The sequence below is a fragment of the Lonchura striata genome, chromosome 17 (genome assembly GCF_046129695.1).
Source record: "Lonchura striata isolate bLonStr1 chromosome 17, bLonStr1.mat, whole genome shotgun sequence".
Lineage (NCBI taxonomy): Eukaryota > Metazoa > Chordata > Aves > Passeriformes > Estrildidae > Lonchura > Lonchura striata.
The window spans coordinates 4,002,882-4,028,843 of NC_134619.1; the positions used below are offsets into that span (position 1 = coordinate 4,002,882).

General features: G+C 36.1%; 1 protein-coding gene across 1 annotated transcript; it reads right to left on the reverse strand.

Moving 5' to 3' along the window:
• Window positions 1-1,600: 1,600 nt before the first annotated feature.
• On the reverse strand, window positions 1,601-23,570 carry LOC110483569 (synaptonemal complex protein 2). The gene is made up of 44 exons (XM_077787071.1): window positions 23,547-23,570; window positions 22,752-22,892; window positions 22,395-22,523; window positions 21,115-21,219; window positions 20,550-20,574; window positions 19,807-19,892; window positions 18,865-18,953; window positions 18,296-18,330; window positions 17,675-17,817; window positions 17,540-17,592; window positions 17,286-17,331; window positions 17,004-17,099; window positions 16,547-16,607; window positions 15,851-15,999; window positions 14,968-15,042; window positions 14,360-14,518; window positions 13,551-13,650; window positions 12,866-12,984; window positions 11,957-12,017; window positions 11,801-11,858; window positions 11,451-11,587; window positions 11,059-11,156; window positions 10,711-10,829; window positions 10,434-10,464; window positions 10,098-10,162; window positions 9,935-9,992; window positions 9,230-9,285; window positions 8,683-8,731; window positions 8,389-8,563; window positions 7,951-8,018; window positions 7,411-7,587; window positions 6,517-6,700; window positions 5,862-6,109; window positions 5,576-5,746; window positions 5,288-5,452; window positions 4,831-4,921; window positions 4,163-4,315; window positions 3,733-3,854; window positions 3,453-3,547; window positions 3,272-3,371; window positions 2,872-2,930; window positions 2,471-2,549; window positions 2,002-2,058; window positions 1,601-1,669 (listed from the first exon to the last, which is right to left on the reverse strand). Exons 1-44 carry the CDS (start codon window positions 23,568-23,570, stop codon window positions 1,601-1,603), a joined length of 4,380 nt encoding a protein of 1,459 aa, XP_077643197.1.
• Between the last annotated feature and the right edge of the window lie 2,392 nt (window positions 23,571-25,962).

Here is a 25,962-nt window from a genome sequence, read left to right on the forward strand (position 1 = left end):
ATCATAACTAGCCTTTTAACATACACATATAGCTTATCACTTTTTTATTAATAATATAGGATTAATTCTTAACAACATTATAATGATAGTCCAGGTGCAATATACAAAAAAGCTAAACTGAAAGGAGAGCAAAGTTTCTTCAGCAAAAGAAGCATTTTCAGTTTGAGATGAACCCCTGTTAACTACAAATTAAACTTGGCTAGTAACCCATGTACAGCATGTCCTGTTTAGCAGGGATGCACACTTCCACTGGCAATAAATATGATACAAAACACATTAAAATGATGTTGAAAACCAAAAATATAGTAAGGGTAACTTGGAGCAGGTTTGAAATGCCAAACACTGCCCCTGAGCTGTGTCACTGCTGCAGCTGAAGCCCGGGGTATAATGAGTGGCTCTGTCCTCTGCACGCTCTGATCCTTCCTCAGCCAGCCTGGTCTCTGCTCTGCTCCTGGGGAGGCACAAGCAGTGACAATTCCAGAGCCACTGAGCCCTGGCACTCAGCACTGCCTGCCTGCTGCTGGGGGGGCTGTGGAGGTGTCTGCACATTCCCTGGGCTATGGATTGTGCTGGAATTTGGGATCACACCTCAGAGGGCATGTTCGGCTCAGGGAGGCTGTTCTTCCTCCAAATGGGAAAGGGAAACAGGTCCGCAGTGCACAACTCCTGTCAATAACTAAACACAAGGCTGGAGTATTATTTTCTCACATGGCCTCACTGTATGAAAGAATTTAGGCCTTGCAGTGCACTTTTAAAATGTATTGTTTACAGATAAGTCCTGTTTCATTCAGATGAAATTCAGAGCAGTAGAAAGAAAAGTTTAACATCTCTTGGAGTCCATCTAGTGGAGATCACAGTGAGCACAGGCTCAAAAGAACCCCAAACCACACAAAAACAGAAGTTCAGAAAACATTCATACACTGATGTAAATGGGATGAGTGGACCAAATTATTTACTGGAAATTTCAGTATAATTATTTCCAGAGAGACAACACAGCCTTGTAGGTTTAAAATTCTTACCCAAAATATTTGCAGAGCAGCTTTATCTGACTTCATACTGATTCAAAGCAAAACAACCATGGCATTGAGGAAAAAACCGAACAGAGAGCATCTGTTTTTCTTGACTTGTTTAATAAAACTATTTGCAACACAGTTCCAACACAAGTGTTGAGAGTGTTCTCAGAAAATCTTGCTGAAGTCTAACACCACAGACTAACAGGACTGAGATCAAACCAGGTGTGGTTTGGTCCCAGAATAATTCCTGACTTGTATCCTGGATCAGACACAAATCACAGATTCAAAGTGAAATTCAAAGTGATTTATCTGAAAGTCAATTAAGTAACCTATATAAAGACTTATTAAAAAGTAGCATGTGCTAAAAATAAAATAGAATATTACATTTTAGCAGACTCAATAAAATATCTCCAAATCTCACAGGTGAGTGGGTAAATCTTATCCACACAGATTTTAGTATTATTAAAGAAAATACGCTTTCATTACAGTAATGTCCTTGAGTATGACAGAAAAAAAGGTACCAAATTTTCCATTAAAAAAGTGTTTATATTCACCTTGAATTTCAGGAAGGAATCTGAAAAATCACTTCAGAATTCTGCCTTTGATTGAAACAAGGTCTGCAATCCCCTACGAACATTACACAGCTCCTCTTCTTGCTGTAAAAAAAAAGTTACATTTATCACTTTTATCACATGCTTTTGAAAAAAAGCAGATTTTATTTCATGTATTGCAATCCTGGTGCACTGTACATGCTGCTTAGTCTATCAAAGATGATACTTTTCAACATTAAGACAGAACTTAATGAGTCCATTCACATCTCCCTGTGACTCCCATCACTTAGGTAAGGTTTTAAATATAGCAAGTCAGTGACATTTGCATTCTGATTAACTTTTATTTTTGATAGGGGACTAGAAATCAAAATTTTAGTAATTTAGTGTTCAAGCTGCAAAAAATAAATAAAAAAGGAGGACAAGATAAATTGATTTACCATTTCTTTTAGAAATTTCTCTTGGAGTCCTTTTATGTCTTCTTTCATCAGATGCATCTACAAAAAGACACTGAATGCAACCCCTCTGCTCACAACTGTCACCACATTTTCAAGGAAACAATGATATCCCTAAATATGTCACAAGCGTGAGATACAGAAGCACATGCAGCCACCTGCCTATGGAAAAGGATGTTTTAAATTTTTTCTTTTTTGGATGAGTAACATCAGTAAACAAAGTCACAGAATACAGAATAAGTCCTGATAACTGCACACACCTTGCAATGGGTGAAATCTAGCATAAACACTGGATATTGTGAGATTAAGGGACATTTTACAGCAAAAACTAAAAAAAAATATTATGTCTGATTAATACAATGAGGATAAAATCTTCAGGAAAAAAAGTCAATACTGGTATCTGTGGGTACAACTGAGCAATTATTACAAAGAACAAAAGAGAAGTTCACCATACCTCTGAAGTAAAAACATTTTCTTCACTTCCAATAGAATGGTAGATATTCTTTTCAAATGAAGTTTTAAGACTCTGAATTCTAAAGAAATAAAGGCAGTTCAAACAGCTTTGCTACATAAAAGCTTCCTACAAAGAGCACAAATACATCCCATTGTTGGGAGTGTATTTGCATTTAAAGCATAAATAAAGGATAAATATCCCCATCATTGTTACTGCTGAACAGTCCCTCAGCTATGTGGAGAAATTTAGCTGGAGAATAATTACGTGAACATTTTAATCTCATTTTCTCATCAACCACCTCTCTTTTATGGAAGAAGTTGCAGAGAGAATAGAAGTTGTGCTGATCTCCCTCAAGTGAGCAGAACACAAATTTCATCCCAGGATTAGTGAACCCTACTGACCTCTGCTGCTCATTTTTCCTGTACGTACTAAAAGTGTGGGAATGCTTTTTCCAAAAGGTCTGGAAAGAAAAATATTAAGAAATATTAATCAATGGGAAGTGATTTTCCAAACTAAAAGTCATTAATTTCTCATATGAACAAAATGACAACCACAGACTCAACACAGAGGAAAAATATACAGGAGTTAATGTAGTGGATACATGTAGGAAAATACAGAGTGACCTTGGGATTCTAAGATCATCCTGACACCCCAAATGCATTATTTGAAATTTGACCCAGCTGGAAGCAAAAAGGTATAAGCTTTGAAAATCAACATTAATGATATTAAAGATGATGTGAATGATCTCCAGATTCCACAAGAATTCCCTTCTACCCATGATCAAAGAACTAAAATACAAACCGAGAATTCTTTTTCCATGATTTTCAGGGACTGCGAGTCCTTTTCAAATTTCTCAAGCTCCTCAATGAGAGTAGAATTAAATTTGTCCAGCTGCCTGATCCTACCAAAACAAACCAGGTTACTTGCAGAAGGTATTCACTATATTTTAAGGGTGTTTTAACAGAAATCTGCCATTACTGACCTGAATTCATGGAGTTGGTAATTCATTGTTGACAAATGCTGATGGGCAGCTCTCAGTGTTTGCTTATTAAAATTATCCATTTTCCGGGAGCGGTTCTAAGAGGATGTTTTAACATGAAATTCAGATTATTTTCACTTTAGGAAAAAATAACCCTGTAATATGTTCAGTACTGCTTAATATCACAACAAACCCCCTTTAAAAAATGTAATGGTGTGGTGCAAGTCAAGCTGTCCCCCATGTGCTCATGTACTCCCCAAGTGATGCACATGAAGGGTCTTGCCTCAATTTTCTTGGTAAATTCTTTCTGAAGCTGCTGACAAATGCTGATGGTTGAGCAATCAGGCTTCCAGAATTCCAAACCAGACAGGTCATTTACAGATTGAGTGGAGACACTTTCAGACACTGAAGAGAACAAAAACATAATGTAAAATTCAGTACTATAAAGTCCCCAGTCTGAAGTTAGCACAGGGCCTAGGACAGCTTTTGTTCTATATAAATTAATGTCACCAATTAGATTAGAAACCAGTTTCTATTTGCATATCAATTCTCTGACATTTTATATAGATCCAGTAGCTAAATATTTAGTATTTTTTTATTCTTTGCTTTAACATGTAAAATGCCTTTTTATGGACATTCTATTTCCTTATTAAAATGTGAATTTGTCACATTATTTTAAAACTTTGCACTGTTAGTCCATGACCAAGACCAACCTCTGCAAGTAGCAGCATCACCTCGTTTAAATAATTTTTTGGGCTTTAAACTTATTCTTCTCCTTCCTTTCTTTTCCTCCTGTTTGCTTGTTTCTGCCTCATCAGAGCTGCCTTCTGTGGCACTGTGATAAGTTCGTTTGAGGAATGTTGGTCCTTCAATAAACATGGAAACAATGCTGAATTTTAGCATTAGCTTTAACAGTGAGATGGGAGGATAAAGAAGATTTTATTGACACAATGGATGCAAACTCTAGGAAGATGTATCTTGGCTTTAGAACATGAGAATTATATAGAGATTAATAACCATTACATGTACAGAGTTCAACTGAACTCTGACTGATAAGCATGTCTGGCACTTTTTCTGATAAAACCATTATCCCCATTTTTTCCCCAGTATCAGTAGGAATAGCTCTAACTTTTTTATCTGGAGCACAACTAACTTTTTACTAAAGCTGCACTTGGGAGCCTGATTTTAATTTTCTTTTTATTTGATAATTAAAACAACAGAGAAAATGAGAAAAAGAGTAAAAAAAATAGAATAATGCTGAAAATATATACAATATAAGAAGATTAAAAAAATTTGAACTATTATTATGCCAAATAAAGCATTTTTCTTAACCCATATGGAGACATTTAGAAAGCTTTTGCCTTAAGTTAAATGTCTGTACCTGACTCATTCATGGGGGAATAAGATTCTCTAATCCAAGACTGTACTCTACTCCTGCTGGAAACAGTCAGTGGGGATGGTGCTACACAATCCTAAAAGAAAAGTCACTGATTTATTTATTAGCTTCAAAATTAAATTGCTTTGAGAAGTGTCCATTATAAACTCACATTTATGTTGTTTAAAATAATTTATTTTTTATTGGAAGTCAGTAAGAAAATATTTACTTCCTGTTTTTTCTTTAAATATGATCTTGTTGGAATATAATTCTTTCATTGTATCCATATGATAAACAATTATTTAATTTATCTTCAATATTTAAAAATTAACTATTAGCAGGTCCCAAAATCTGTGTTAAATACTGAGATGCATTTCCCTTAAACCTCAGCACCTGGAAACAGAGCTAACAGAGATGCCAAGCTGCAGCTCTCTTCTGGAGAGCAAGGAATGCACTAACTCACCTCTTTACTCTTAGTGAGAGGTTTGATGGGATCCTGGAGTTTGCCTTTAGCACAAAGTGTGTCTGAAAAGCAAGACTGGGGACTTGAATCCTCATTATTCCCTGTTTCCAGCACAGCTCCCTTTGCATGTTTTCCACTGTCAACTTTATATGCTGTTAGGCTGAGCTACACATTAAGAAAAAAAAAAATTGTTATTGATAGGAGATGTCCTTTAAATCTCACCACTGTAAACTGATAAAGCCAAGAGCTGCAGATCTCTTCTGAAGAGCAAAGAATTCAGGAACATACCTCTTCCTTATTTGTGGGGATAGGTTTAGTGATATCCTGAAGCTTTCCTTTAACAGAAAATGTGTCTGAAAAGCAATGTTGGAAACTTGAATCTTCATTATTATTACAGGTGTCTTCTGCAGCTCCCTTGGAATTTTTGCCACTGACAGTTTTATGTGTGGTTAAGCTGAGCTGCACATGAACAAAAATCCCCAAACATTATTGAGAGGAGAAGGAAAAAATAGTTGGTAGCCAAATTGAACAATTTCAGGTAAAACAACTCTTAGAGAAAGGTTAATGCTCTTACCAAAGATGCTTCAGTTAAAACAGGTGAGAAGCTTTTCCTTCCAAATGTCAACTTTGTAACTGCTGGCTCAGGGGACTTGGTTACACACAGACTTTGCATACTCTTGTTTTGTGCACAGAAATTACTGGGAGAGGTTCCTTTCTCAGAGTTTAGCATCTCCCTGTCTTCTGCTGGTGACTCCTGCAGACCAAGTGACCCCTCACTGGAGCTGGGCTCTGGACTGGCATCTCCTGACACTCCCTCAGAACCTGGGGAACAGTTCCTGCACTGTCAGCACCAGCAGTGGGACTTACACAAGGGCAGCAAAGCCCCACACTGCTCCCTGCTCCAGCCCTGGGAATTTCCAAGTCTCAGATGCGTGGAATTTTGCCACACTTCCCCTTTCTCCCTCTGCCACTGTTTCAGCAGTACCAGATTTGTTCTAACATTGACATAATGTGTTTCTGTATAACCCTGATGTCAAATAACTGCACCAACCTACAGAAGTATTAGTGATGTACTAATGCAACTCCTTAAATTATGTGGATCAACTGAAATTATGGGATATATCATTTTAAAAGCATGAAATAAATGTTAAATTGTACTGCTGTGATAACCCTTAATTAACCTCTACCTTGTTTCAGTACTGCTAGAAATTAAAAGTGAAAACACCTACATCTCATTGTCTCAAGGGAGGCAGGGCTCTCAGCTGAAGGCATTTCCAGTTCCTTCTGCTCTGCAGAGTTCCTGGATTCAGCCAGTGCTTTCTGCACATAGCTATCCACTCTCTTTGGCTCCACAGGTACAATGTGCAGTGCCTTTGGCTGCTTGCAATCCTTGTTTGGCCCATTCGTATATTTCTATTAAAATACAAAAGTTATATAAACATCTCTGTAAACACTGTGCATAAAAGTTGATAAAGAGAGAAATTTATTATCTATATACCATTGATCAAGCAGAACTATCAACAGAAGTACTTAAATCCAGAAGCAGATCAGGTTTTCCAGCATCAATAAACACTAATTTCTATAACTCAACACATAAATGTCTATTCTTATGGATTACTTAACTACTGGAGGCAATCATTGATGTTTCAGGATTTAATGAATAAAGTTTATAAACCTTTTCATATATATTGACATGTTATGCTAAAATAATGAAAATGTTTTAGCAACAAGTCTTGCTTTATTAAAAATCCATTTGGATATTCAGCAAATGTATTGACACAGCATTACCAGCAAGACATCAACTCAGCAAGATTTGGCTCACTAAACCCTCCCAATTTAAGGACATTTTCAAAATACAGCACACAGGATTTCTCTGCAGCAGAATAAATCTCATAAATAGAACACAAAATCTATTATGACTAAGAAGATTATTTGGAACCGATTTTCTTAACAGCTCAATATTCATCATTTAAAAAGGGGCAATATTAAAAAAAATAAAATTAACTTCAATTTGCTTATCTTGGGCACTTTAAAGTCAGGAGTACCAAGTACAAAGCAGAGCACAGTTTACTTTGAAAAAAATGGCAGGAATGGATTTTTAATAATCAAGTGGAACTGCACACCTGTATTTTGGATTTCTCCATGGAGGTGCATGTTGGAATCCTGACTTCACTCTCAGACTCAGAACTGGAAGGCTCTTTGTAATTTTTTGTTGCTGCTGCTCTTCGAGGGAGTTTTTCTCTGGTGGATTTTACTATCATTTCATCTGTTTTTGAATTCTGGGGTTTACATTTGTTTGTCTTTGGAAGAGTAAAATCATCTTCAGTTAACAAGAATGATTCATACATAAGATAAAGTGGCAGATAACTTGGTTTAATTCCTTGAAACTAAAAAGGTTTAACTTTACCAAAGTTCAGAGAATCCAACCATCAGTCTACTAAAAACAGCACAAAATGTACAAAATCATTCTAACTCACTCATGACTAAAAAACTATCTAAATATTATATGAAAAGAACACAGTACTTGAAAATAATAAACTGTATTTAACAAATTATCTGGGAGAAATGTCACATATTTATGAAAAGCTATTTTAAAAGAGTTTTTGCAGGGTATGAAGAGATTTTAATCCATATTAAAATTCTAGTTACAAATTTATGTTTACCTTTTTCTTTGTATTTTTGCCTTTAGCTTTTTCCATGTGGAAAGCAGGTTCCAAGGATTTTTTTGCTGCTACAATACAAGAAAATTGAAAAATTAGGAAAATATTCAAATATTTGACATTATTTCAGCTGTAAAATAACAGAATCACTTTCTTGCCCACAAATGGATTGATTCAGTAACTGCTTTCAGCCAATTATTTAGAAAAGGTCATTTTTTAAATTGAAAACAGATTGTACCCGTCCCATCTTTGTATAGTTTTTCACATTAAAATACAGAATTTATGTAAATTGTTAGAACTAACTTGAAAATTCTTTATGCTTGGAAACAAGACAATTAGAATATGTTACATTTGCAATACAGCACATGCCACGCTGTGCACTTTGTATCTATGGACAAACTTACTGCAGCATTCCTCAGAAATATGAAGAAAGATTCTTACTTTTTTTTGTGCTCATTGGTTTCCCTGATTTTTTACTTCTACTGTAATCAATGATCTGGGCTTTAGGTTTCCTCTTGGATTCCTGCAGCCAACTAATCTCTGTCTTGCTGTCATCCCCTCTGTTTTCTGTGTCTGAGTCACTAAAGAGATGCTTCTTGTCTCGATTGTTTCTTGTCTACAAAATCCAAAAAAGTTCCTAATTAATAATTAATTTTGATACATAGCCTGCTTACATAACTGGAATTTAAAGGCAGGAGGGCAAGCTATTCTGATCCATAAAAATCTGAGCCTTACCTTTTTTCCTCCCTCCCCTTCTGTGGTGGATTTATTGATGGTTGTGTTCCTTAATTAGAGAAAAAAAAAAATCTTTAAGCAATATGTTTTAAAATAGTTGTTCTAAAGCTTTCTACTATTCCCATGATATCTGGATTAAGGATTCAAACAAAGGTACCTACTTTTGTTTCCACATTATTTTGGGATTACCTGTTCACCTTAAACCCTAAAGGTTGTGTTTGTTTCCCAATTATAAATAGGACTACACAGTAACAACACAGCCCTTTCCAGAAGGATCATCAACAAAAAACCTTCCCCCTCTATCCAGGAGTTTATCTCCCTGTAGTATTCCATGAGAACTGTTTCCTTCATGGAACACATCCTTTCCTGTTTATCACCTTCCCAAAGGACCATCAAGGAACAGCCTAGGAGAGCACAGCAGTGATTATTGCTTTAAAAAACCAACACAGCCAAGATATTCTTGCCAGGCAACATTCCCTGGAATATTGTGACTGCCTTCTGGGCAGGCTGTACTAGGATAAGCAGCAATCAAAACAGAACATCCTACCCTCTTTTGTTTGTCTCTGTATGAACACTCAGTTCAGTCACACGCAATTTTTGGATCTAAAAATGCAAACAGAGAAGAAACAAATGAAGGTTTTCAATGGTTACAGAATCTGTACAAAATTAAACAGGCCACCAGCCAGTAATTGCTAAGGAGGTTTCTTCCCTTAGTTATTACACTCAGCAATTAAGGGTCATTAAATTCTATCTTAGAATTTATTTAATAGAGTTGACAAAACCAACAACTGACTGAAGCTTTCAGTATCTCAAAGCACTACAAGAGTTCCAACCCACCTGCTTCACAACCTTCCCCAATTCAATCCTTTGAGCCACAAGAAGCAAAACCATCTTTTATCACCATTAGATTTTCTTTTTGCTCAAACATCTGGACAAAGGGTCTCTTTAAAATGGGGATTAGAAAGATGCCAATAACGTTTTCAGGATAATTTAGAATAATGATATTCCTAACACACTGTTTAATTCTTTATTCAGGAAAAATATCATCATAGCCTGAAGTGGCCAGAATCTTAAGACAGAGTATACTGCTCATTATTTGAAATGTTGGAGGTAGTTACAAGGAAAACTTTCTCCCCCACTTAGTTCACTGATATAATTTGAATTTTCAGATCTTAATTATACTTTCAGTACAACATTTGACTGATTTCCTTTCTATTCTATTCATAACATATAAACTTAAGTTATTACTTACTCCAAGCTTGATTGAAGGCTCATCAAACCCACTGATGTTAAAGTTGTAGATATCATCCCTGTCAAACAGACAGAGATCAATTTTGTGACTGAATTAAAGAACATTTCACAGAGTCAGGTGTGGGTAATCAGAAATTGTGTTTGAAAATATTGTAACTACTTACAGAACATGACCAGCAGTTATATTAAGAAAAGAAGCAGTTTTTAGGGTCCTGTCCTGAACTTCTTCCTATCCATAAATGAAAAGTTAGCTCCTCTGTCAAATTTGGACTGTGCATTCATAGACAGTATCATCTCAAAAAGCAACTTCTTCATCATGAAGATAATCAGGTAGATTAGCAACAGTTCAATATGGCAAAACATATCTGCAGTCAATGCATAATCAACATCCACAGATACTTAATATTCAGTGGTTTTATGAACTTTCTCTTTACACCTATTGACTTCCAACATGTATGTACGTACTAAAAACAATTCCAACAAAAGCACTAATGTGTTACCTTGGAGATACAGGATTTATTTAAATGTGTCCTAAAAATAAAGATACATTTTGTTAAATGCTAATTAGAATATATGCATCAGAATGCTGCCTATATTAAAAAAATAAACCAACTCATCAAACCCAGTAAATTTATTCATGCATTTAAATACAACATAAATTAAAAGATGGATTAAAAGAGCCAAGGCCCTTTCATTTATCAGCATTTATGGGTACATCACAGAGACAGCCAGAGGCACAAAAAAACTCAGCACAAAAGGAAGTAGTTCACATCATACCTGTTAAAGCCCAAGGAATCTCTTGCTTTGCTCTTCTCATCACTTTTCTCTCTGTACCTGTCACTGATTTTACTGATCAGTGATTTGGCTGCATCTGCCATTTCTTTAGACTTTGGTTTCTATAAAAACAGTTTAAGACTCAACATTCAACAGAAGAATAAAGCTGCAAACAGAAGTTCAGGTTCCTAAGAACCTCCTAAACGTCATTAAATGTCTCCTAATGCATTAAACGACATTCACTTGAAAACCACTTTCCTTTGCATGACAGTAAAAGCACCAGTTTTGAAACACTGAAAATTAGACAATTCTCTTAAAGGCTAGTGGAAGAACAAGGTTAGAAATTCTCACTGTCTTTGACTGTTTTGTATTTGCAGTCTCTTTTCTGAGGAGAACATCAGGGTCCTCTTGTGCAAGGTCAGAATGAAAAGATGTGTCAGACACTCTGGCTGAAAGAAATGTTTTAAACCATGGTTTAGTATTTTTCCCTTCTATATGTAACAGTTTCTGTTCCAAATTATCAAAACTCTGATTCTCTAATGAGCATGTTATCAATTTAATTTTCTTGGTTCTGTTTTTTTCATTTGTTTATCTGGAGATGTACTTCAAAAAGCTGAACAAATGCTTTTTGTTTCACAGCTCTTTCACTACCAATAGTAATAAAGGGAAAAACAATCATCACTGCAAGTTAATTTCTCTGAATTGATTTTTGAGATTAACAGTTGACCAAGTGTGACCATCACCTGGATGGGATGCATGTGCCAGTGATAGATTTGGTTTTTGCTTGTCCCCAGTTGTTAAATTCTTCTCAGAAAGAGGGAATGTTCTTTTTTTCCATGTTTCAGTTTTATCAAAAGAAGTGTCCAAAAGCCCAGGCAGCCTAACAAAGACAACACCATCCTACTGTCAGAACTTGAGTCTTAATTGTAATAAAAGTGTATAATAAAATATTAAACTACTATAATAAACTATTATATCTTAGAGATATCAAAGCATTTTACATTGCAACAAAATATCAATTCTGGTAATGCTTGAAAATTCTCCCTTCAAAGTGAGTGAAAACAATGACTTGGAATTCTTTTCCAGTACTTACAAAGGTTTGTTGCTTTTCCCAACTGGCTGAGAATCAGGAACAATATCAAACATTTCATCTAAATGAGACATTAATTTGGTGTCAATTATTATGGCAAAATAAAAACTTAAAATAATTTAAAAAGTAAGGACTACCAATGCTAATAAAATTACTTGCCTAAAGTTTGCTTTTTTGTGGCCTCTTGTACACTTTTTATGACTTCTTCAGAATGTATTTGCTACAGTGGAATGACACCCAAAAGAAAATATTAGTGCAGGACCATAAGCAGTACAACCTCCTAAACTTGTGCTTTCTCTAATAAAACATGACATTCTTATTTCATGGAAGTGCTGTTCTAGTACCTTCCCATGTATTTTTGCCTCATTCCTGGTATCTGACTTCCTGTTTCACAGAATTCAATGTCTACTGTGCATCTCTGCCCACTCTAAAAAGCACAGTAACACTGCCCCTTACAGCTCATAAAAGCCAAAGAAATGCTCTAAACAAAACATTCTGACATGAAAGCCTTTTCCAAAGCATGGCTGTATCAAAAAATGCTTCAGAGTCCCATAGGCTGGGGCTTGACCTGAATCTGAGCAAGGCAGACATTTATATATTTTTGCTTTACAGTAGTGAATGCCTGATAAAAATGCACTAAAAAACCCAGTGCTTTAAATGCTGCAACCTGAAGACATGAACATTTCACAAGCACAGCTGAATGTATTCTGTGTTTTATGAATATTTCACTACTGCATAACCAATTAGAAATTATTGCATGCACCTTTCTCCTGTTTTACACAAAAGAAGAACTGATGTTCCAGAAATAGGAAATTAATTCTGGGGTCAGAACTGATGAGTGAATGCAAATTTGGCCTAATTTTGTTAGAGTTCAGTCTGACTTCAAACATGTTAAACCTGAATTTCAGAGGGCAAGAAAATACAATGCAATAAAGTCAAAATACTGTTTTTTAAAAGTGACTTGCTGCCTGTAAAACTCTGTCTCTTTAAAATATGAATTAGGGACAAATTAGAATAGAAATGAATATTATTCTAAGAAAAAGACTTAGCTACAGAGGACATGCATACTCCAGGAGGTTCCTGATAGAAATTCTTTGTTCTGCTCTCATTTATTGTATCATTGTCAGACCTCTTAGTAGAGCTGGTCATTTCCAAAGGCAATTTAATTCTCCCTTTAAAAGGAGTGGCTGAAACAGAACAGAGATGTGTTAGAATTCCATCAGTTCTCCCATTACAACAGGAAGAGTTTTACACACTATCACAGCTATTCCATAAACCCCAACAAAAGCTGGTTAGTTTTGATACCAACCCTTTCTGGACCTTTAATAATTTCATTTATTCCAACTCTGTTATGTGGAGATTAAGAGCCCACTGATTATGGATGTATGGAGGCAGAAGCAAAGCTTGTTACATTCTGTCTCTGGTAGAAAAGAGTTGGTTTCTATTTAAAGACTTCACTGTAATATATTTTTACTGAGTTGTCAGCTGGCTCCAGCACCAGCAGCTGCCTGAGAGCTGCAGCAGAAGTGCCAAGTGACCCTCAGCTGTTGAGAAGGCAGTGCAACCTCTGTCCCACACCCTGTCTATGGACCAGGAGCAAGTGCCCCTTAAACATTTCAAGTTTTAAGCATTGCTCAGGAGATTTTATCATTTCTCCTTTTCATTTCCAGATGTGCCAAGGATCACAGTTCATGCCTGAGTTTCAAAGACCATTTATAGTGTATTTTTACTGTGAAAGCACTTGCAGACTTACATGTGCTGGCAAAAAACAGTGAACTCCTTGTGGACACACTTGCAGATCCAGAAACAAGCACAGATGCTTCAGACACTTTCCTTTTGCGGGGTGGAGTTATCTTGAGGAACAGAAAGAACTTGACCATAATACACTGATTTGAGGATGACAGCACAAGAATTCAGAAAATTTATTGCCAAGAGTCTCTTGAGACTTTCCATTATTGGAGTGACAATTGCTGCTGCTGCAGGTATCAAGGTAATGTGATTTTTATGCAGTTATAGTTCAACAAAATATTTTTAAACTGAGATTCATGGTTTTTGTTTTCTAAATTAATTCAATGAAGTATGGGCAAATCCTGTTCCTTGTTCACCAAGGGATTCCTGGAGAATCTGCAAAGCTACAAACTAAGGAGAAACAGCTTTATGAAAACCCACTACTGCACCATGAAGACACGGTAACAGTTTCAGGTTTTAGACCCTCCCCAGCAGTCTCTGAGGCCATACTTGACTTTTCCATACTGGGACATCTGAGCACAGCCTCAAAACCTTCTCTTTAAAAAGAATTCTCAGAGCATCATGGTCTAAAGATCATTACAATTCCTTTTTATTTCTGTCACGTTACTGTAGCTTCAAAACACTAATAATTTTTTTAGTGAAAAGATTTTTCTAGCTTAGTGTCAAGTTATAAGAAAAACAAACTCTTATGATAGTACTAACTATATTCCAACTGTCAAATAAGAAGGGGTTTCAACTATTAAATTTGACAAATATACAAAGTGACATGCATTTTCTCCCTACTCCTTTTCTTTTTTTGACAATCCTACTTACCTTGGAGGAATCACCTCTGAGTTTTTCTTGACTGTTATGTTTACTCTGAGTCCTCAAACTTCCAGGAGATTGCTGAGTTTTGCATTTACCGAGTTTCTCCTCCTCCTTTCCAGGTTTTTCTCTGAAACCTGGTGACAACTGACTTTCTGGTACCAGAACCTATAGAAGATTTTAATTTCTTTTAATTTGTATGCAATATATGGATTTTATCATGTTTTCTTTTTATACAAACACACATAGCAACTTCTTTATCCCAAATAACACATCCCCCACTGGAGAAACCAATAAACCTCAGAGGTTACAAGAATTTTAGTTTGAAAAACTTCCAACTTAATTACTATTTTTGTTACAAGGATGGGTTTTCAAGTAACAATAAGAACATAAAAAAACTTGCCCTGTGCATATTTTTTCTGTTTTAGTCTATGATTTGGATATTAATATCTCCCCAAAAAACCAATACATGCATACTAGACACCACTTGCCTGGATTTAGACTTATCTATACTTATTCATATTTGAAAGTCTTTGTTTTTACTGATTATAAATTATGAATAATCAGACTAATTAAACAAACCCAAGAAACCATCTCAGCACACTGAGGTAGAATACCTGTGACCCACTTTCATCAAAGACAATGTGGACAGTTGTTTTGGCTACTGATGCAGATTGCTTCTTGCTGAAATCCTGCAAAGGGATATGTCAAAATAGACACTTGGCTCTTTTTTTAAACAAAAAACAAAATACTTAAGTGAGAGATTGTAAGTGTCTGAAATCAGATTACAAAGGAAAAGAGATTGTACAAATTCATAGAAGTTTCATCCCTCATGAGTTCCTCAGTCAGACTTCAGGACAAAGCATTTTGTTAGAAGCAGAAAGGAGTGAGGTGTGGCTTGTTAAAAATGTTTTATTAAATGAGTAAATTCATGAGTGTTAATTACACTGAAAACAAGACAGCTCATGAATAATTTCTGAAAGCATTTGCAAGCAACCAGGTTGTGTTTCTGGAAAATCAAATATGCACATTTGACATTAAGGTATGGTGTTCACTTTCCAGCTTGGCAATTTTTGTTGCAATTCATTTCCAATCTTGGAATGAAAGAACCATTTCAGGTGATTGAGTCCAGCACTGCTAAGCCCACCACTAACCCATGTTCCCACGTGCCACATCCTCACGTGTCTTAAATAACCCCAGTATTGGGGACTCCACTGCTGCTCTGGCAGCCTGTACCAGGGCTTGGCAAGCCTTCCAGTAGCAAGATTTTCCTAAAATCCAACCAAAGCCTCCCCTGCTGCAACTTGAGGCCATTTCCTCTTGTCCTTATTAAGCATCTTTCCCAAAGCCTGGCATGTGATGCAGTTCTGTAGCAGTGATGTTGATGAGAAACTCTTGGTATGGAGAGAGAACAATCATCACAGCTGGAACATTTAAATGGCAATGAGACATGGAATTTGAATCAATTTAAAACCATTCAAAAAGGTGTTTAAATCTTACCTTATATTTATGAAATCCATAAATCTTTATGATCACATCTTTGATTTCCAAGATAGAATCAAAACATAAAAGAAATTTCTCTCCTTCAAGAGTACCAACACTCATTGGGCTTTTTAGATCTATTGTTAATAATTTCCTTGAATCTTTTTCTGGACAAAAAAAAAATTTGAAAAGCAGCTTCATTTCAATTTAACAGCATCTCATATATTCTTTGTCAACACATGACATGTTCGTCACTACAGGTACTAAGATTAATATTTTATTTAATTCCCTCTAATCTACAATAATTGTATTAGCAAAACAATTAAAAATTTGGCATTTTAGAAATGCTTATGCTGTATATTATTCCACAGAATTTTCTTTGAAGGTTACTTACTATAGCTGCAGAAAAATTACGTATTTACTGTTCTAACAAGTTCAAAAGGAATATTTTTACCTGTCATTGTCTTATCCTTATTTTGTATTTAAAAAATTCTAAGACATGATTATTAAATTATTTTTCTAAAATCACACCAGCATGCCCAAAGTGCAGCTATGACTGCAGTGCAATTTTGTCCCTGTCCAATTCCTACAATATTTAAGTGAGAATTCTGCTTTGCTAGAATTAAGTCAGTACTTTAAGATTAATCAATTTGAAATTAGATTGAAAATCCAAGTTAGAATACAACAAAAGATCTCGTTTTTGAGTTCAAATACCTTCCAGGCTGTACATGTTGACATCTTCTTCTTGTATAATGACTGTTTCCCACTGCTGATCCTTATATAAAAAAGACATTTTGAAAGGTAGAAAACTATTATATTACAATTAAAGAAATCCAGTGATCAAAGTAATTCAGTGAGGACAAACTTCCAACTTTTTAAACCTCTGTTACAGAGGTCACTGTGTTACCTCCTGTCACTTACGGAGTGACAGGAACTTGTGCTTCACTATTGCTCACTATGCATGTACTAAACTATTCCCAAACAGCATTAGGAAGTCATTACTGTGAAATTATTTGATCCGAATATCAATAAAGCTGGATTTTTTTTAGCCCCATCAACACTGGAATGCACACGTAAGTTCAACCTGTTGAATGTGGGGAAATCTGACCCACTCCAAAAATGTGGATTTGCTGCCTCAGGACAACCCAGCGGGAGACAAAACTCAGCTTACTGCATCCTCTGCTGCTACATAAAAGGAAATGCTTTTGCTGCCAATGTTGAAATCAATCCAAAACTCTTCCAGGTTTTCATCCAATGGTATCTGGAGCTAAAACAAAAAGAATAAGATAAAACAGTGAGAGCAGAGAGCACTGACTACTACCAGCTAAGAAGCCTCATGTTGGTCTGAACCCCTGACAAACTTTCAGTCCATTCCTATTTGTATACTTCTGAAAAAAGTAATTTTCTTATTTTTATCTCTATTTTTTCTTATCTAGAAGGCAGAAAACCTTACCTCACACTCATCAAGAGCTGCTGATAAACATGGGAATGTAAAAACCCTGTAAGAAAAGGATAGTTTTTCAAGTATTGTACAATGCTGTAAATAAATTTTGCAGATCTGAACAAAGCAAATGGATTGTGTTTTCACAAACTTTAGAGACTTAGAGATCCCAGCAACCAAAATAATTTTTACTCCAAGGAGGTAACATGAAATTTAATCAGAACAAAAAATCCTAAAAAAGATTAGCATAAAAATATCAGTTTTACCTTCTTTTGTCTCCAAGCATGCCATTTACTTGGTTAAGAAATTTTCTGCAATCCTATTAAAACACAGAAATTTCTTAAAGAATTGGAAGTAAAATGGAAGTTTCCCTCCCTGGAAATATTCCTCATGTGACTTACTGTCTCAAACTCCGAATCTTTAATTCCTTTAAATGCAGTGGACACAAACTCCATGGGAAACCACTGGGAGGCCAGAACTCTCCTCTGCTTCTCTGACACCATTCTGCACAGAGCTTCTGTGATGGCCACTTGTGTGTCATAGTCTGCAGAACAACATAATTCACAGCAGGAGCAGATTTAAATAACTACTGAAATGGAAAATATTATCAGGAAACTGGAGTAAGCAGTGCTGAACATAATCTAGACCCCATTAGATCCAAGCATGCAACCATAAAGGATATTTAGAAAAAGAAGTATATGAATAATGATGACTAGAGAAGTTATTTTTGTGACTAGACAAGTCACAGCTCACAGCCTCAAAGATTGGCTTGTTTATAATTTTTTCTATGTGAATATTTATAATTTTTCCTTATGTTCTACAAAACTAAAAACTTCCATGAGTTTTCCATACACTGAACAGACAGAAACATTCCATGTTGCAGACTCTTTTCATGCAGTATTTATATTTTTCAGATAACCCAAACCATAACATTCTGCAGCTTCCAAATGCCTTCTCTGGTTCCTTAATGGTCTGCAGCTAATTTTTAAGAAGCTCAACACGAAATTAACTCCCGTGCTCACCTCCAGCATCCAAAATTGTCCTCCCCATTTCACTCCTGTCAAACAAAGGAACATTTCTTCAAAATGTGACAGCAACAAAAGGCCCAGAGGAAAGGTTTACTCTAAACTTTCAATGAATGAGACAAACCCCTGATTTCATGGAACTGCAGGACTTCCAAGGGGCAAACACTTCTGAGAGCACTGCCTGGGGACCTGAATCACCTGACAGATACCATTTTGATTCTATTTGCTTTTCTGAAGTGCTGTAAAATGATTTCCAGTGTGAACAGCCCAACCTTCCAGTGACTGATTCACTGTGTTTAAGCACATCCTTACAAATAGGAATTTAATTGTTTTATGACAATGAGGATGGGGAGAAGCCTGATTCAGATTGGGAAGGAGGAAAATTCAAGCTTCTGATGAAGAATAATCCATGAGAATACCTGTCCACAGCCACTACCACTGACAATTCACAGCAAGTGCAGAAGTTGAGTTAAACAAGGAGTAATCTGCACAACAGCTTAGTAAAAACCACCTCCCAACTCTGCAGATGATAGAATGATATAAAAATTATACTGAATATCATTTACATGACAAGTAACATCTCCTTTGTAGAAAGTATCTTTTTCCTGCCATCTCGAGGGATCTTGTCAAGCAGTAAATTCAGTTTTTTTATTACCTAAGAAGAGTGGGAAAAAGGGAATATAAAGTAAGTTTGTTAAACTTTGAGTTTGTTAAACTTTGAATTATTCTTATTTTGAGCCCTTGTAATGTATTTCATACCACTAAAGAGAGCAACAGGCTTAAGTAACTGCAAAACAAGAAAAGACAACGAGTTCTACATGACTTTAAATGGTACTTATCTTACTGAAACAACCGCAATTTCAATTAATTATTTTAGTTTCAATGGGAACAGTAGTTGTTCAACAGTTGTTTCTTATTTGCAGTTTACATACAGAAAATCTTCCAAAGCCATAATTCTGTCTGCAGTTGATTGCTGAGCTAAAGTGTACCTTAAATTAGCATTAAAAAGCCTTTCCTTTGAGGATGTAGCCTTTACAAAAGACTTTTTTGTAACTTTCCCTTTCTTTAGAGGGAAAATACTCTAAGAACCTGATGTTACTAAAACAAACAGGAGAAATCTGGAGAATACTGGAAGGAATGCCAATTTCCTGCAAGTGACTAAAGAATTTACAACCAACAACCTTAATCCTATTTTTGTCACTTGTAGAGCTCATTTCTTCCTATGCTTTTACACAGCTTTCTCACCAGAACTTTAATATCACTGTTTTGGATATACTCTTAAAAAAATCCCAACAAACAAACAAAAAGCCCCACAACCACAGGTCAGTAATCTGAAACACCCTAACATATAAACAAACATTCCCAGAGAAACATTATACAATCCTTCTGATCCTAGAGTACTACAATATTCTCTTTTTTTGTAGCATCTGCACAACTAAAAATCTGTCTCCACAAAGTCTGTTAACACACTAAACAAGAAACAGCTGCTTAGAAAGAAGGGTGTTTACCTCCTGCTGAACATAAATATTAATTCTTCCATCAGTAATGAGGGAACATGTTCTCAGAACAAAGTTTTCTAGTATTTGCATTTTACCTAACAAACAAGAAAGGAAATCAAAGAGTTGTCAAGAGTGTATTAGGGTGCCCCTCATAAACATTTGGGGAAGATTTCATTTTCATTTAGAAATAAAATACAGTGTGTCTGTCTTTTTATAAAAGACTAATGATATGTAAAACAGAACAGTTACTTCAATTTATAGTAACCATGTTTCTATTCCTGTGCATCACTGTGTAATTCCTCTGGGTAGATTATTAATTTTTTACAGGTAATTGGTCAATCCTATAAATCGGTTCTCTGGGATACAACTCAAGTGCTGCAATTTATCTCCCCAGGGCCAAGGAAATGAATCTTTCTCCTTGATCATGACACCAAACAGTCTGTAGGGACTTCCTCCCCAGTGCCACACTGAAAGGGAAGGGCAGGGTGACAATCACAAGGACAAGGTCAATAAGGAAGGATCACTGGGCTGTGCTAAGCTGTGACAGGACCTTTGAAGCAACTTCTTTAAGGAATAATTCAGTTCATTTGCCATCTCTGAGACTTATTGTGCTTTTTTATTACTGACAACAGCAATTTACAAGGACATCTGTCCATAAACTCCAAACTAAAGCTGATGCCACAGAGAAAAGTGGTCCTTTGTGTGTTCTGAAAGACACATTTTAAACTCTCATTTCTGCTTTTTAAGCTCACCTTCAGGTCTGCTATCACACACAATCTGCAATAAAAAACCCAAAACAAATAATTTTGATAAAGAAAATATTACAATATAAAAAATCTATATAACATGGCCTCAAAGAAAGTAGTCAAAAAGCATTTAAGATTTTGAAATTATTTTGTCCTTAGCAAAGAATCTAAGAGATGATCCCTACTGACAAATGTTTTCCCAACATTCTATTTCAGTTAAATTTACTGACATTATTTCACCGATGACAACAATTTTTATGAAGAGAAGAAAATTCACAGATCTTATAAACTGCATTAGCATCCCAAGAATGGGTGTAATCAAAATTTGATCAAGATGGAAGTTTTTTTTGTTCATTCAGCATTTACTATTACTGGTTTTTCTTTATTTCATGATGAAATAAAAATTACTATGAGTACAGCAAAGTGTTTAACCCAAATGATTTATAATCTATTTCAGAAGTCATTGTAATGTTAACTTGATGAAGATATTAAACAGAAACATAGTTAAGATTCTTTTATTGCTAACTAGTAACAATTACTTTGACAAATTTTATTATCAATGTATTTTTACCAGCAACATGATGAAGAAATCTTCAGCCAGATTTGTAACCATTTCATTCTTTTCATTTCCTCTGAGGACCAAAATTGCTTTTAACTTTTCAAACCAATTGACCATGTAAAGATAAAACAAAGGTAAATCTATTTTAATAGCCTGGAACAAGACAATGGTTTCTATTATATTTCAGTAAAATGATACAAACTCTACAATGATTTACACAACAACAGCATCCCAACTCTGCTGAGCAGATGTTAGCCCCAGACTGAAATTCTTCACTCAGGCCAAAAAATATTAGCTGATTTTAAGGACGTTTTAACACAAAAACTGGAGATCTACTTTAACACCCGCCACCACAGACAAAGAAGCTGAAAATTGATAATGGCTGAATGGAAGTGTGTTGTTTGACAGCGTTAATACAAGCATAAAGTTATCACCCTGGTTTTGTTTGTTATTAAATTTTGTTTATTATTTTGGGTCCTTGTAATAGATTTCACACCACTGCTATTACTTAAGCAATAGGCTTAAGTAACTGCAAAACAAGAAGAGACAAGGAGCTCTACATGACTTGAAATGATTTTTATCTTACTAAAACAACCTCAATTTCAATAAATTACATTAGTTTTAATGGGTACAGTAGTTTCTTATTTGCGGGTTTTTTATTATTATATTGTTTATTGGTTATTTTTTTTATTATTAAGCAATTGAGAAGGCAACTGAGTAACTCTCATCTGATATTGCCATTAATTTTCTCCTGTGAAATCTCTGGTGGAAGCAGAAAGGAAATGGTGCCTGTTGTTCAGTTTTTGCTGAGTTACAAATGATTAATGTATCAAACGTGCAGGTTAAAATAATACCAAAAAATCAGATTAGCACTAAAAGTCTGTTGAAAGAGCAGGTACAAAATCACTGCTGTGGGAATTAACAAATAAAATTCTAAATGGCACCAGGAAATTCTAATTCTTGAGTCAAAAGCAATATAACAAAGCACATGAAAATATATAATCTTGTTTCAATTGCTGTAGGCATATCTAAATTAATTACATACTGCATGATTTGCAAAACCCTCACTGAGAGCAGCATCCCTTTATAAGGAGTCACATGACAAAAAGCATTTAAATGTAAATGTAAATGTAAACAATCTTTGTTGCAAAGTTAAGGGAATTTCTTAATTCTGACTCAATCAAGGATCAAATCAAACATTGAGCTGCTCAGCACTGAAGCACTGCTTTTGAACTTTATTCATGTTTATAAATGTATTGAGGAGTTCACAGATGCTTTATGGTTTTACTTATCCTTCCAACAAGACCGTGTTTTATCATTGCTGGGAGCCCATCTTCTCCTGCTATGGTCATTTTTCTCCCACATTTCTGAACAGCATTTAGTAAAGTAGAAATGCTTTTGACTTCTTGCTTGTCAAATGCCTGAAATCAAAATTACAACGTAAGCTTTAGTGTGAAGTCCCACAAAAACCTGTATTTAATTAAACAGATGCCTTTTTTGTTCTCAAAAACCACCTTAACTGCAGCTTGAAGGGGAGATTTCATTCACAAAATTTATTTTGGGTTCTTAAATCAACTGCTGGTATCAATGAAAAAAGTATTTTTCACCCTCTTCCAAAGAAGATGATTTTGATGCAATGATTACGTTACCCAACACAGAAGCTTGTCCAACTTGTTGACAAACTGTTTGCTGCATTTGTGAGAGACATTTTCACATTCTTCTGTGGCCAGAAATTGTTCTAAGGATTGGAAATCCTTTTTTCCTGTAGCTTCATCAATTAACTTTTCAAGCTGCAAGCAATATACCAAAGCAACTATATTACTGTATGCTTAACACTGATATAACACATCTAATTAACACAGATTTGATGCAACTTTTACACAATCACCTGCTGCATTTGAAGCAAATACGCTGAATCACAAAAGAATTAAGCATAAAACCTTAAGTACAGAGCACCCTATCTAACACATTAATACCCTATCTAATACATCTTGCAAATACTTATGCATTGAGATTTTAATTATTTGCTTTAACTGGGTTTTGTTTCCTCCTATTACAACTAAATTCCTACAGAAGTGTTTGTTGTATTACAGATGCCCCTTACTTGATATATTTAGTATTTTACACTTCTGAGTTACTTTATCCATTTTGCCACTTTATCCATTTTGCCCCTTTATTCTTTCTAAAGTTATTTCAATTACAACTGGATTTCAACATTTTGATCTTAAGTATCACCTAAGTAACCAGCTGATTAACCTTTGCCATATGCATGTGATTTATTTTCATCACTAGCAATTTCCAGTTCCTCTTGCTTTCCACCCAGCTACTTTGCATTAAGCCATGCCAAAAGAAAATTTTTTCCTACCACACTTAAGACTTTCCTTACAATTAAATACTAGTAATTAAAACAATCAATACTAATATCCTGCTCCATCAGCACATACCTGCATCTCACTCCTGGCTGGCATTTTTGCAATTCACCAACTCAGCTGCATTAAAAGGAACAATCATCACACTTTAAAGAGGTTTTGCAAACACGTTGAGAATAAGTCAAAATACATTACAAACTCCAAAGTTTGTCAGTGTAGAAATGCTATATAAATGCTATTTAAGCAGCTGGGGATATAAGGAAACTTTCTTGCATGGATAAACAATTGTTTAAAGCAAAGGAGAGGAAGCAATGAGGAACAGAGGGAACTGAGAGGACCTTCAGGATTTCCCAGCAAGGAGAGAGCACAGAAAGTCAATACCAGGTTATTCAGGACAGGTGAATCAAAGCAAAACTGCACACAGGCCTCACCATAAAATGGTAAATTAAATAATTTAACACAAATATGATAAATGACGCAGGGAAAAAGACTTCCTGGTTATACATAAAGTGATGGGCTCCAAAGTGATTGTCACCAGCTAAAAGCAGTATCTGGGTAACAAAGCTTTCTGAAAATAGCATATTAATACTCAAGGCCAGGAAAAATATTTGTTTTGTGGAACATTTAAGAAAAGCAATAAATCTGTTCATGCCTTGTAAGAATTATTTTAGACTAAGCAAACCATGTGTAGTGAACAACCAGCAGCTTTGGTCTCCCTATCCCAGACATTATACAGACAAAACAAACGGTGATTGATAGGGAATAATACGGATAGGGAATAATATCTGTAACATATCCGTAGAACATATCAACTGGGAACATAGCCTAGCTATCCCTGCACTAAATACAGAAATAACAAATACAGGGTGATTTTTAATTACTTTTACCAACACAAGAACACAAGGTGCCTCCTCTGAGGCCCGTGTTGGCACCTCACAGCTCTCCCGTGTCCGGCCCGCTCAGACAGCCCTGAGGAGGAAGCGAATTCCGAATTCCCAAATCCCAACTCCCCTTCCGACCGCGGAGCCGCCCTCAGCCGCGCGCCCTCAGCGCGGGCCGCGCCCCGCGGGCCCAGCCGGCCAATCAGCGCCCGGCAGCACGGGGCGCGGGCCAATGGCGAGCGGCGAGGGCGGGCCCCGCCGGCCAATCAGCGCGGCCGGCGGGAGCGCCCTCAGCGCCGGGCGCAGTTGCGGGTTGACTCTGCAGCCGCGGCTGCTGCTTGGAGCCAATTTCCGCTCACACGCGGGAATTGCTGGCCGTGGCTGGCTAAACCAGTGTAATCCATTCCTGTGCTTAACTTAGAAACGCTTTCACTGCCCGAGTAGGTGCAAAGACACGCTCGGTTACAGACCTGCTGTGGGCAAAGGGCTTCCACTGACGTCTGTGGTGTTTATTATGCAGAGGGAACTGATAATGTGCTTAAGTGGAATCCAGCAGTGCACTGGATAATGTGCTTAAATGGAATCCAGCAGTACTGGATAATGTGTTAAATGAAATCCGACAGTGCCAAAGGAGGATTTTACCTGTACTGGTGTGCTACTGGTGTGTATTGACATATCACAAATACAGATGATAAAATGTATCATGAATCTCACATACTCCAAAAGAGTATTGAGAGGTGTCTCCGTTCATACCTAGAATAAGCAGCAATAGTGGAGAATCTAGGAGAGAAGTCACCTTTTACAGCAGGTAAACCTGCAGCAGTTGTAAATAAAATAGTACTGCTGATTCCCTGAAATGCAGAAGATAAAAACTCAGTATTACAAAAGAAAAAAAAAAACAAACTGCACAGAAAGTATTTTAAATACCACAAGATGTCACTGTAATGCAAGAAAATGACAAGTGGTGTGAAAAGTGCAATATCTGCACTGAGGAGCTGGGAGTGAGCAGTGCTGAAGCAGATTTGTAAAACAGCTTTACCGAGAAACCTCCTAAGGACAAAACTTTGCCTGAGAAACCTGGAGCATCAACAGTTTTCTATGAAAAGGGAATCCTGAATTGTTTCACCATATGAAGCAGAAATAATCAAAGCCAGTTTTAAGTCGAAGCTTCCCTTACCATGAGCAAACACAGAAGCTGAGCCTGTCCAGCCTTACTCATCCTATAGCAGAAGTGAGACAATCCAGAAGTGGATCACACACTTTCCTTCCTGCAGTCCACACTGAGATTACTTCAGCTCATTTCTCATTCTGTAACATTAGTCTGTTTTGTTTGGTTTAGCAGAAGGAAGTCAGAGAGAAGTTTCATTGAGTTACGCATTAAACAGACCAGAACCAACAGTGAAATTATTTAGCCACAGTCATTTCAGACACATGTGAAAACAACAGAGAAAATGGAACCAAAACTCTTTAGGGTAGCACTATTTACAGGGACTCTTACTCACTACAGTAGCAGAAATATTTATCCTTATTACAGTTAAAGACATTGTGCTGGCCAAGGTATATTCAGTCTTTGGCACAGCTGCTGTTGTGTGTGAAAGGTCAGAAGTGTT